Genomic DNA, 13,549 nt, shown 5'->3' on the forward strand with positions numbered 1-13,549 from the left:
GGCCTTGGACCTCACGTTATTACACGAGGTAATTATACTTTCTAGTCACTCTTGCCCTTCTTGCTCTGGCACTTTTTGCTTAGTACCTATGGTCAGGCCACACCCATCTCCCAGCAGGCTGTTTATTTCGATTCCAGCTACGTACTTGTGAATTTTTGCGACTTTATCTTGCACGTTTGCAGTTTTCTCCCAGATATTCGAATCACCTCTGTGGTGTCTCTTGAACCATCATTTGTCCACACAAATGGCGAAAGCAACATTTTAGCTACACAACATGTTACTGTCTCAACATGTAAACACCTGCTAAATTATTTACAAAAAAAAAGTTATCTATTCCAATTTTGCCATGATGATGCATACAAACTCACACACTCAAGGTGAAAACAATATTACCTGTGCTATCACAGCTGCTGATCAACTGAAGTACACATTAAAGAGAATGTTTAGTATTTATTGTCACTCTGCTTGGTTTTTCAAAGTTATAATCTTGGTGCGTATATCTACATCACGTTGGCTCATGATTTTATATCTTGCAGATTTTAAGCATTTGGTAATTTCCCCCCATCATTTTGCTTTTAGGCGACATAAGCATAACTCTGCTAAAAATACCTAACCCTGTTTTTTCCCATAAGCTACCCAAACAGCTTGTTGATTCAGGCATCATTCCAGGTAGCTCATGCACGAATTTCCTTCCTATGCCATCCTATCCACATACACACCCTCCAGGGCTTGGAGTACCAATGAGAAAGTGACTTATGATTCTTAGTTTCCTTAAAATAGGGACTGACTTTTCCTCTCGCTCAGCAAGAGGATGCAGACAGGGTTGGGAAGTGCTGGAAAATCCAGAAATGGACATTTTGGGATTTCCTAGGTTAACAAAAAGTTAGAAAATATGACTGACCAAAATTTCAGTGGAAAACCTATAAAGAATAGACATTCGAGAAGTGACTGCATGACATCAGCCTATTTAAACATGCAGTATTTGTGGTGTCATCTAAAAGGCAACAAGTATAAGCTGTGGGTCGATGAGTTTGGAAAACAGGTTTCACCATGCTTATGCGGTAACTGTACAGACTGACGTGATGAAATCAATGAAACCACAGAGTGCTACTGGCTTACTAAAGCGCACGGTCTATATATAATGTATATTGTAGTATCAGTATACACTGAGGTGTTTCAGAGAGGTAGATATCTGTATCTGGTATCTGATCTGTAAAAACTGTGACTGTTAAAGTCAGACCTAATTACTCAAAGATTAGATGCTAGTTAAAATTGAAATTTATTCAGCAGACACCTTTCTTATTACCTAAAGCCGTTTTTGCTACTTGTTTGTTGACAATAATGAAAATGTAGGCAACACTTGAGACCAAGTTATTATTCTTCCCACAACTCTCAACTCCTGCTGTCGTCCATTCACCCCCTATCTGGTCCGTGGCACTGGCAGTGATCCGACAGGCTGCAGGCTATGTAACAATCACCCGGCTGCTTTGGCACTAGAGGTTAATAAAACTTTCTGATGGACAACAGAGCAGCAGTATTTTGTGCTGTCCTCATGGGTCTTCGACACAATCCTGCCTCTAATCATATAGATTGTGTTTTTGCCCCAATGCATTCATGCTTATGAAACTCGCTCTCCCTTGCTGCTGTCTCTTTTGCCTTCTCTTGCTCTCTCTCTCTCTCACGCACACATATGCACACTTTCCACAAGCTGTTTTTGTAACGTGCATCACCCACACATTTTTGCATTCTTTGTGTGCGTGTGGGATGAAAGGACGATATGACAAAACATATTTATCAGTGTTGTAGATGCTTTTACTTTTCCTTCCGCCTTCAGAGCTTGCTGCAAGGTGATGTAACAGGTCTGCAAGATGGGATATCTCTCTTTGGGAGGTGTGCGTATCAGAGTCCTGCAGTCTTCTTTAAAAATGTATACACTATATAACAGGCAATAAATGGCCTCATGCACAATGTGGACTGCTGACACTGCACTCAACCTGTGTGGGTGTCAGTTTGGCAGGCATGCAAAATCTGACTGTGTTGTGCAAAATCTGCATATGCAGTAGCTGAAATGAAAACTTGTTGCTTTGTCTTTATAGTCACAAGGATGAAAAGTTGAGTTAAAGACAATACTAAACTATTTCAAATGTGTGTTTCTCTTTTTTTCATGTTTGTCTGCAGATTTGTTTCCTGGTGTCAGCTTTCCGTGGCCAAGTGTTTTTAGAGGACAGCTGTGCTACTCTGGCGCTCTTCTCTCATTATTTCCATCTCAGTCAGTTCTTTTGGATGCTCATACAGGTAATGATAGGTTCACAGTGAACACTAGATACATGTGAGGAGGAAAAAAAAAATATAACACTTTTGATTTCTGACAAGTGGAAAAAAACGTATCTTTCTGTAACTGCCTTTTGCATTTGTGTAAACAACATTTGGAAGAAGCGACTGCTATCACAACTGAAGATCGATGAGATACAACACATGTGCTACGGCAAGGGGGAGAAAGGACGTCAGGTCACCCAAGACTGGGTACCAAGTATGACTGAAGGAGCGTTAGGTGCGAGAGCAGCTGACCTCACTTGAAGAGGTATACCAGAGAGACAGAAGCCAGGGGAATAAACCGCTCCAAAGAACCAAGGCATACTCTGCTAATTGACGAGAGACACCCAGAATAGCTAACCGAAGGCCAAACAGTCCTAATCCTCAAGGATCTCCAGAAAGGACCAGTCCCATCCAATTACCTGCCTCAGTACCACGTGGAAGCTCCTGTCAGACATCATAGTGGCACATGGCTCAATACATAAACAGGGCACAAAAAGGAATTGGCAAGGAATACCAGATTGGCAAAACAATTTGGAGCCTTCATCAGGAACTCAATGGGGATGTGGTGAACAACACTAGAGGCCAACTTCAAGCCTATAGCACATGTCACCATCAAGTGTCATTGACAAGATTGGCTACAGATACCCACTACGGAATAGAACAATCATCAGGCGCCATGGATGACATCAAGCTGTATGCCAATAGTGAACGACACATCGATTCACTGATCCACAACACTAGGATCTATAGTAATAACATGTGAATGTGAATGTCATTTGGACTGGAGTGTAGGCAGATGGTAACAAAGAGATGGAACATACTCAGAACTGAGGGGATCTCACTACCAGAAGGCAACATTGCAGACACTGAGGACAGCTACAAGTACCTGGGAATCCCACAGGCAAATGGGAAACACGAAGAGGCGCCTAAGAAAGCTGCAACCACCAAGTACCTGCAGAGGGTAAGGCGACTCCTGAGGAGTCCGCTGAATGGGAAGAACAACACATATGCCCTGCCCATGATCAGATACCCTGCTGGGATAATAAACTGGCCAAAGGAGGCAATAGAAGCCACTGACATGAAGACAAGGAGGCTCCTGACCACATATGGTGGGTTTCACCCCAAATCCTGCACTGTGACACTTTACGGAAAATAGCCACAACAGACCATGTGCTTAGTGAATACCTCAGGCAGTAGAAACCCAAGAAAGAAGTGGAGAAGGAGAACAACCATCACGGAAAGACAGGCCCCTGCACAGTATGTACCAGCAGATAGAAGAAGAAGAAGTGGCTGGATCCAGAGATCCCACCAGTGGCTGGACAAAGCTGGACTGAAAGACAGCACAGAAGCACTAATCATAATCAACACCAAAGCCACCCAGGATTTTTAGGAACATGAAGACTGTAAACATACATCTGTGCATTGTAATTGTAATTGTAATCCTGGAAAGAGTTTATTGATGACTTATGACCTGCTGCAATAGCAAAGGAATGCAGGGAGAGGTTTCATCAGCAGCTTTAGTGCTGCTGCTGCAGTGATAAACCCTTTTCCTAAGTAATCCGCCTCCTAACGAGTCCTGAACTGCAAAGAAACAAAGGTAGTTGCATAATACAGGAAATCCTTGTAATTTTTGAAATATAACCTGATAAAATAGATTTGACAGACATTAGACAATAACTTTATCTATATTATTTGTCTGTGCCATACATATGTATTTGTTGTGTAATTCTTCCAAACAATCTTAAATCCACTTGATGACAATCAAGCTGAAGGCTCAAGCTCAGTTGTTGTCATTTTTTGTTTTTTTAAGAAGGGAAATGAGATTTATCACCATCATGAATCACAATTTATGCTATTATGAGTCAAACTGAATTCACAGTAACAAAAATACCGTCACATAAGACACATGTTACCAATAGGAATGGTATCCCTAAATGAACTTCCCCATCTACCCATCTTTTCCCACCTGTTGTCCTTCTCTTGCATAACATTTGCCTTGTTCTCATCAATCTTCAACCTTTTGTAACATGTGACATGCGTACGTGAACATAACCAGTGTTTACATAGGGAACATAATATGTAATAATGTTATTGGTAAAGTATTATAAGATTAGCTGTGGAATAAGCTGACCACAGCAGGGTAATACTGGAACCATGCAGCGGCGTACGTGTTGGACGCAGTGGGCTTTTTCTCATATCTGATTGTTTACTATGACTTCTGGGAGATTTTAAGGGATAAAGTCTCAGGCCGAAGGCTTTCATGTGGCTTAAGCGGTGTTAGAATTTGGATGGGCAGATCTGGAGCTCAAATAAAATTGGTTGTGACGTGCAAGCTGGTTTTAGACACACATGGTAGTAGTTAGTAGGGTAACAGCTGACTGGATCGAGTGAAGGACACAAACAGTGATTCACCCTGTAAAGAATTCAAATAGGAGGATTAATGAAGCATGAAGAAAAAACACTTAGGCTTTTGTTGGTTTATTTATATACTCACTCACAGATTTGTTTTTTTCATAACATGCCCTGTTCGTTAAGGTTGAATTTAAATAGAGAGCCAGAATGTGTGATAGAAAAGGCAGGTATGTTACAAAGGTAAGGAAGTGTTATTCATTAGAAGCACAATTTCAAAAAAGACGGGCAAACAAAGCAGGACAAAAGGAAGAGAGGAAGAAAAAGTAATACAACGTAAAGGCCAGGACCATGGCATTGTTCTTTAACACCCCTTCAAAAAATATCTTGTTATTTCATAAATGTCAACTCTAACTGTGAATGTAGCTGACAAGAAAAATATTACCGCCACCTTGGCTTTCACTGATGCGGGGAACTGAGACCCTTCCATCCTCACCAACATCTCTGCATTGACCCCAGTGACGTCTCACCACTCAAGTTTCCCTCATATCAGGTAGCTGCTTTCAGATAAGTGGCTTATATGAGTGGGCGCCAGCAGCCCATCTCAGGGCATGACAAAGACCTGAATCAATAACAGCAGTGTGAGTGTGTGTAATTGAGAGTAGTGAGAACGGGCACGTCCAAAACCTGATCAGGGGAATATGCACTGGCATAAAGCTTGAAAACACACAATAATGTGGTCACTGTCCAGAGCAGCTATGTGTTGAATGCAGAGGTTTGCAGTTAACATCAGCTTACTAAAAATCTGCACATTATTAAATAAGTGTACAAAGTCTTAAAGGCATCAGGATTAGGATTTCTGGGATTTTTCCTGAGCTAGCTAGTGAAGCCGACAGCCAGCCAGGATGACACATTTCTAGCTTGCTAAATAATATCTTTATGTGATAATGCCTGTCCTGTTTCCTCGCCAATTAGTCATCCAGTCATTTGGGACTTTTAATACAACACCAATGGTTCATGTGACCAATTTACAACTGGTATTTACCTTCAGTGGTAACTTGCGGTTTTGGCTTTATTTGCACTGCGGAAACTAAATATAGCTCATATCTAAAAACTTGGTGAAGTAGTCCCAACATGATCTGCACAATCAAACATAACTGGAAGTAAATATTTAAAAAATACTGCATTTTTTTCTGCGGTGAGATTGAGCCAACCTATTATTGTGGCTCCATGAGTGATATAGCCACTGCAAAACAACAGCTCAGCACAAAGTTGCCCATAATCCCTTTACTGTACCACAATGACTGCAGTTTTCTCACAGCCAGTGAATAACACTTCTTGAATCTGACTGACATCATTGTATTATCTCAGGGGAGTCGAGCTGTTACATAACGGGAACCGTACAGTCTTGTTTGCTGCATCTGCTGCATCTGTGTTTGTGGGTTTGTGTTCATGTTGGTGTGGTTATGAGCAAGGTCTTTTTGGGTCAGTGGTTATACAATATTGTTACGGTAGAGGTTGAGCAGAGTAATCATAGGGAGAGGTCAACATCATTTGACCTTGTGTCATTAGTTGCATCACATCTTCCTCTTTGCAAATGTCCTGCTCAAGTGCTTGCAAACATATAGACATTATCAGCTGTTATTCATTACAGCTGTTGACCTGTTGCATAAATTTTAATAGCATTTCCTTTTTTTCATGTTCAAATGTAATACTTTATAGACTTTTGTTTTTTATGTATGTTAGATGGCAAAAAGCTTGCAAAACAGCTCGTAACGCACCATATATGAGCGAAATGTGAAAGAGAAAATGAAGTGTTAGTGTGCTTCACATGAGGATAAGACATTGTCTGCTTGCTGTCAACAGGTGTTCACATAAGCCAGTTATGCAACAGTGGATGGCTTAGTAAAGCAGATAGATGAGACTATAAAAGCCTTCTAGATAACTAAGCAAACATAGATATTTTTGGGTGTGATATGCGGATGGATATACTTGTGTGTTTTTGTGTTTTACTGACTATAAAGACCAAATGTGCACACAACCGAGGAAGGTTTAAAAATCATCAAAGGGGAAGATGTCGAGCCTTTTCTCCCCCTTTTATTTATTGTGCTGCGATAAGTTTAAGATACATTTCATAGTCTGTAAAAGTTACTTTTTTATTTTTATATCCCCGTGAATAAGTTGTTTTCTCAAACTGTTTTCTCAGGCGGTGAACTTCTGGCAAGTGCTCGTGATGAATGACGAGCACACAGAACGCCGATACCTGCTCTACTTTCTCCTGGGGTGGGGACTTCCTGCTTTGGTCATCATCGTCCTGGTCATCGTGTTACTTGGTGGCTTTGGATGGAAAATACATGAAGTATATGGAGTGGTGCAAGGCGATGTGTGAGTTAGCAACACATGTAAATACACACACAAGTGGTCTTTTTGAACTGATGGCATGTATCCAGTGAATCGTAAGTACACTTAGGAGAGTATTTGTTAAACTGGTATGAGTCATTTACAGTGATTTCAGTTTCTTTTTTAAGCTTAGGGAAATTCCACTTCAGACTAGGTAGAGCAAACAGAGTCAGTGAGCCTGCCCAATCAAATGACTGAGTAAATGAACGTCTCATGTTTGTTTGCATGCCTCTCCCCACACTGAAAAACTTCAGTCTCGGAGGTGGAGTCTTTGAGAAATCACGCCATACAGAGCCTTATATAGCTGTTTCCCTTAAATTACCTAAAGCACAGAAACAATAGAAGAAATCACTGTGTACAAAAAACACGTACAAAGGTCCCAACACAGGTGAGTTGCCCGTGTCTTTATGTGCATCCGTCTTCCATGTCTTTCATTTGTGAACAAATGTTCAATAATAGTCAAAGAAGTATGAAGCTGAAACTCCTAAACCACATCTATAATAAGTCAATGGTCTAAGGTGTGCCTGTTATCCTTGGGATCAAGTATCTGTGGGTGTTTCCTGTGGATGGGAGTGTGAAACAGTGAGCGCATACAGGAGAGATTTAAGAACATAGAGGAGTATTCAGTTTCCCAGGAGCACACCTTCCTCTTTGAGGAAATAAGGCAGCTTTTCACTTCTTTTCCTTCTCTCGCTCTGTTTCTCTCCTTCGCTCTCTCCTCTTCGGTGTTAACAGCTAGTCTCTTGTTTTCTCACCACTCGTTTCAGTTTCGCCTTGCTTGCATACAAAAGTGTTAAGCTCACACCTTGTGTCAATAGACTTTGTATCTTTTAGACGTAATTGCTTATGGGAGCACATTTTTTTACTCTGTCTTTTTGCTTTCCACTACTATACTCACGCTGTAGTGGAGAGATATGAAGATTTATGGATAAATAAGTGCAGAACGGTGTAAAGTTACCATTTCCATGCCTCTACCATCACTGTTGTGCTGGGACATTGTCTTTCATATAGACCAGTTTGTAGTTAACCCCAGCTATGTGCATTGAGCATATTAAGGATTTCTCTCTTCTGATGGTTATCACATTATGAGGCAGTGAGTGACTGTAATGTCCCTGTGGTTTCTGCCTTTTTTAATCTTTATTGTGGATCATATGTTGTACATCTTTAAAAGGAAGAAAACAAAAAGCCAACTTTAACATTGAATCCTCTCTCACCACCCATGGACAACTGCTCAGCAAAAGTGGTTATAAACATTTCAGCAGCATTAAATTTTGTTTTGAATGAGTCTAGTTTGAGACTGATTACACTCATGAATATTTTGACCCTTTTGTAGTCTCAAGTTTCATCTTCCAAACATGGGGTCTTGTGATCACATGATTTAAGTAAAAATGTTATCATAGTGTGGTAACATAGGATCTTACTGTGGTATACATTTAAAAGAAAATCCCAGCAGCCTTTGGATGGAAACCCTCCATAAAAGGCATGATTAACTTTCTTTCTCTCAAGCTAAGAAATGGGTGCGTTAGACCCCTGGGTAATGTTTTTTTTTCATTCAATTCAGGAATCCCTGGGATTTCCCATCCTTGTGAGACTTTCACTATAGTTAGAGGTCATCCCCCTAGCAAGGCCCCAACAGTACAGCTGTCCATTTTCCACTGTATTTAGACTAGGGGCCCGGCTGTCTTTTAGTGACAGGGTGATCCAGCGCTTTATTTGGCATAGCTCATCTTATGTTGTGACTACGACAGATCCAATTATTTTTCTGTAATCACTCAAACATGCGGAAGTCCTGTCTGATTTGATGCTCCCACCGAACCAGAGCGTGAATGTGTTTTGTGAAAAGGTTGAGGTCACATCAGTGTTTTTCTAGTTGTTTGGCAACAAATATCAAGGATGTTGATTTTCCCAGAGGAAAATCGCAGTTTTCTTTAATAAAGGTAAACATGCCTGGAAGATCCTGAGACGGTAGTTCAAGAGGTTCACCGGGAAAACAGATAGACTGTATAATACCAACTTCTTATTGACATTTTTAAAAAAAATTGTATTAATAATTCTCCAAAGAAAGTTCTTCTTTACCTGTTAAACAGGATGAACAGTGGAAATCACCCCTATGGATATATATTCTTATAATTGCAGATGGATTTATCGGTGGTTGTGTCCGATGTGTCACAAAGCAACAAAGTATAAAGAAGAGTTGCGTTATGATTAAATTAAATTAAATATAGAGCAGTTTAATATTTTCAGTTTTTCCAGACGTTATCTGTGAGACAGATGTGTTCTTTATGCTATGGTGACACAAAGGATCACTGTTTGGAAATAGCAGCCAAAATTATTGCAGCCGTGTGCAATGAACTTGCAATCTCACTCAGTCTTATCTTTGAAGTAGTTGCTTTAAAGATGCGGACCAGGTCAGTAACCACTTGAAGTCAGTTTTTGTATTCAAAGCAACTTTGGTGAGTCGAAATGGGAATAAAATGGCAAGAAGACTGAGGGACAGAGTCAGTGTGCCAGCAATTTGCCACTGAATGGGGTCAAGCTGGCTATTATATGCAGTCTTTTTCATAATACAGCACTGAACTGTTTTATATATATAAGAAACAAAAAAGCAAACAAATGTGCATCTGTTGCCACCTATGAACACAGAATTTCAGATTAAACAGAAATATTTATTAACTGCTTATATTCAGAGTCTAGTCAAAACCTCACGACAGAAACAGAAATAACAAATAGTGACATAGTTGCTGCAAAATGATGATTTAACTGCTAAACGACAAACATTTTGCTCTTATACAGGACTATAACTACAATACAACCAGATGGTAACCAGCTATGTCAAGTGCCCCACTCCAAAGAGATGTGTTGCAGAGAAGTTGTAACTTAGAAGAGACTGACTCAGGTTAATTGCAACATGTCGCCAATCTGTCTGCTTTTAGAAATTAGACAGCAGTTATTTGCAAGCCTTCTCTAATCTGTCTGAGAGTAATTGCAGTTGGTGTGATTTGGACCCTGACTGTTTGGAGATAAGTTGCCTCCCACCAGATAACCCGTGCAGTCACCTTGCAGTCAAAAGAAGCAGCTCATAGGTTGAGAATGTTGCATGTTCAACCTCTGGGGAACCCGCTTGTTGCTGCAACTACTTGAAGTTGTTTGCAGAATATAAAAATAATTCAGTGCAATCATCAGACAACTAGAGATTTTTTCCTAGTTGCAAGATGGCTTATTAAGTTTTGTAAGTGTGTCTTTCATCTTATTTTTCTTATCTTCTAGGTGCTTTATCCCAAACATCTATGTAGCTCTGTGCACGGCAGTGCTGGTGCCTCTCATCTGTCTTGTTGCTGTGGTGGTTGTATTCATCCACATCTACCAAGTTACTGAGCAGTGGAAGGCCTACGATGACATTTACCGTGGACGGACTAACAGCACAGGTAAAAACCAAATATGTGACTACACACACAAATACACACAAATATATTAATGTATGCATAAGCAGAGATTTTATTATTTTACCACTTGCTGTTAGAGAGAAAGAGATCATGAGAGTTACATCTGCATTTACACTCAGTCACACCCAATTTCTTTCTTTCGTGGACATGTACAAACACCACTAGGATGTCCCTCTGGAACGAAGCTACAAACAACATACCCTTATTTTGGGCAGAAGCTTTCATCCCCTATTTTCCAGTTTGCTGTTTGCTGGAGACAAAAACAGATTTAGGGTTTTTGCAGAAAGTGAAAACTTTCAGTTATCTAACACACACAAAAACACCCATCAGTACAATGTAGTAATAGGTGTGCAAACTTGTACATTTCCAACTTGTAGATTATTCAGAATTCTTGTGTGCACACGCACATCCATCATGGATTTATGACCCGCATGAATCAGCTCTGTTTATACAGTGCAGTTAGTCCCTTTGGCCACACATGAAGATCCAGCCAAACCTCTTTACTTGCTGATCATCGGGGCTGCAATCAATGGCCATCAGTGGGAATCAGCAGGCTTTAGCTTGTTTTGCTCAGTCAAGGCTCTCCGGTGACAAAGCCAAGCCTGAATTAGTGCCAGTTCTTTTGTTGGCAAGCAGCTTGCCCGCAAACTGTGCAGGAGTGTTGAGGCAGTGTAGATGCTTTACTGAGTTGCAGGTATGTGTGCATTATTCAAAAAGGCACAGCACTTTCTCATTCACAAACCAGGCTGAGGCAAAAGGCCAGCCTGTAGGATTTGTACTTCACATGAGCAGTTTTTTGTGAGGAAAGCGAAAGAAAATAGAGTAAATTGGACAAACATTTATGTTTGAAATATGATACTGTAATATGTGATGATTCACAATAGCCTAAACTTTTGACCTATACTGTACATACATACACAATTGTACATATCTACATGCACATATAAACATAACATGCACACAAACACACTTTAGTGCACATTGTATACTCCAGTGTTTGCAGTGTACTCCACTGTTGTCAGTGTCTCAATATGTCTAAAGTCCAAAGAAGAATAAAACAATTATGGGAGAATATATTTATTGCTGTAAACACAGGCTACCCTTCTGCTCATTTCCCGGAATTACTTAAAGGTTGTGAGTTGACTTAAAACAACAGGAACTGAACCCTGCACTATGCAGCAGCACGACAATCATGACAATCAATAATTATCCCTATTATTTGTCCACTGCTTGCAGGCTCTGTGTGTGCTTCTGCAGTAATCCAAATAATAACTATTCATATTAAGCACTTAGAGTAAACTCAACCTTGACTTTCCCAGCCAGCTGAGATTCGTGCAGAATCTGCTGGACCGCTGATGCTATTTTGACAATGAACGCCATGTGCATGTTTTCAAATTCCTTAGTGAAGCAACAACTGATGAGATAAGCTAACAGCTAATCTGTGTCTGTCTGTGTGTTTGTGTGTGCGTGCCTGCGCGCGTGCACGCAAGATTATGAGAACCGCACATGTAAAATTCACAGGACTGTGTGAAATATAGCAGAACTTCTGACGTCAGTGAAATCAAGGAAGTGCGTCGGTGGGCTTTCGTTTATGTTCCTCCCCATCAACAGATTTGAGAAAGTCTGGAGTTCTGCCAATGCAGGGCAGCGAATAATAATAAACAAACAAAAGGTACAACAGTACATATCAGAAGCACAACAGTGAACCCTTATCTTGTGTTAGAAAGACTTTATGTTCTTGTGTTGCGCAAGTGACCAGACTTTAAGTTGAATGAATAGCTATTATTGTTCCAGTTTTATGGCACTTAATGTTCCCTGGCTCCACTTTTAGCATTGATTGGTCAGCAGTATGGAAACACAAATAAATGATGGATAATGTTTAATTACTTAATATTGTTTTATTTACTTTGTGTGTTTGAGTCTGTGTTGCTGCTTTATTTGTATGCTAAGCACATGCTTATATTTGTCATATCTTTATTAGTAATGGCCTTGAAATGCACATCCTTATTTAGACATTGTACTTTAACAGCTGATTGTTTTCATCTTGTTTTTAGTATTATTTTTTTTCCTTTGGTCATTACTCCTAGCTGTAAGTAGATGCACTCAACACACGCTTACTCCTGCTTGTTGTTATTACAGCTGGTGACTTCTCTGTGACCTTAATGTTAGCACGATCTCGAGTTTCTTTCTGGTTGTTTTCCTTCTGTGCATGCTCACTTCTCAGTTTGTCTTCTCACACCAAGAACGCTGCTCTGGTCAAATTTGAACTTGAGCCTGTCTGCTTGCCTGTGGAGGAAAGCAGCGTGTGTTTGTTGTACAGAAAGAAAGATAGCCATGACATCATCGAGCTTCTCTGAAACACAAAGCTTTTGCAGAGGATTGCATATGAATTCATGTCTGCTTATACATAATATGAACACACACACACACACATGCACAGCCACACAGGCTCTTTGCTTCTACTTAGTGGTACAAAGCCAAACAGTCAGTCAGCATTTTGCAGTTAGTCTCAACTCGGCTCTGGGAACCTGTTCTTACTGTGGGAGCTCTGGCCTGTCCACAGACAGGAATGTGCTTACATGGTTGGAAAAAGTCTAACCAGGGAGGGAGGAGATGGAGACAGATGTGCAAGACACACTAAAGCCAGAGAGAGAGAGAAAGAAAGAAATGGGAAAGATAGACGATAGAAACTGATAGATGGAAGATAGAAAAAAGTTATGTAACCTACACGTGTTTGTAGACAGTTTGTCCACATAAGGCAACCCGAGATGAAGTGTGAAATAATAATGCATCAGAGGCCGCAGGGCTCGCAAAATCGCTAGCCCGACGTCCCGGGGCTAGCGATTTTTCCAGTCGGGCTACCAAAATCTGTCTCTGCCCTGCCCGTCGGGCTATCATAGGAAAATATATTTCAATGCTTTTGCATTCTTTCGGAAATGTAGCTGGGTAATTATGTCATTGGCATCGGTGAGCCACTGTCAATATGTGACATATTGAAATCGTGTTTGAATTTGCGCTTGTTTTTTGCTTTCACTTTGCAA

At 40.5% G+C, this 13,549-nt stretch overlaps 1 protein-coding gene across 3 annotated transcripts in view; it reads left to right on the plus strand.

The window, feature by feature from the left end:
• adgrv1 (adhesion G protein-coupled receptor V1) overlaps positions 1–13,549 on the plus strand; it is a 149,772-nt gene that overhangs the window by 119,317 nt on the left and 16,906 nt on the right. For all 3 annotated transcript variants that reach the window (XM_084947172.1, XM_084947173.1, XM_084947174.1), the window contains 3 exons: positions 2,179–2,295; positions 6,872–7,050; positions 10,333–10,490. In XM_084947172.1, the coding sequence (XP_084803298.1) occupies positions 2,179–2,295; positions 6,872–7,050; positions 10,333–10,490 (454 nt within the window). The remainder of the gene's footprint in view (positions 1–2,178; positions 2,296–6,871; positions 7,051–10,332; positions 10,491–13,549) is intronic.

This window comes from Perissodus microlepis, chromosome 12 (assembly GCF_051167445.1).
Source record: "Perissodus microlepis isolate ML-2025 ecotype Zambia chromosome 12, ASM5116744v1, whole genome shotgun sequence".
Taxonomy (NCBI): domain Eukaryota; kingdom Metazoa; phylum Chordata; class Actinopteri; order Cichliformes; family Cichlidae; genus Perissodus; species Perissodus microlepis.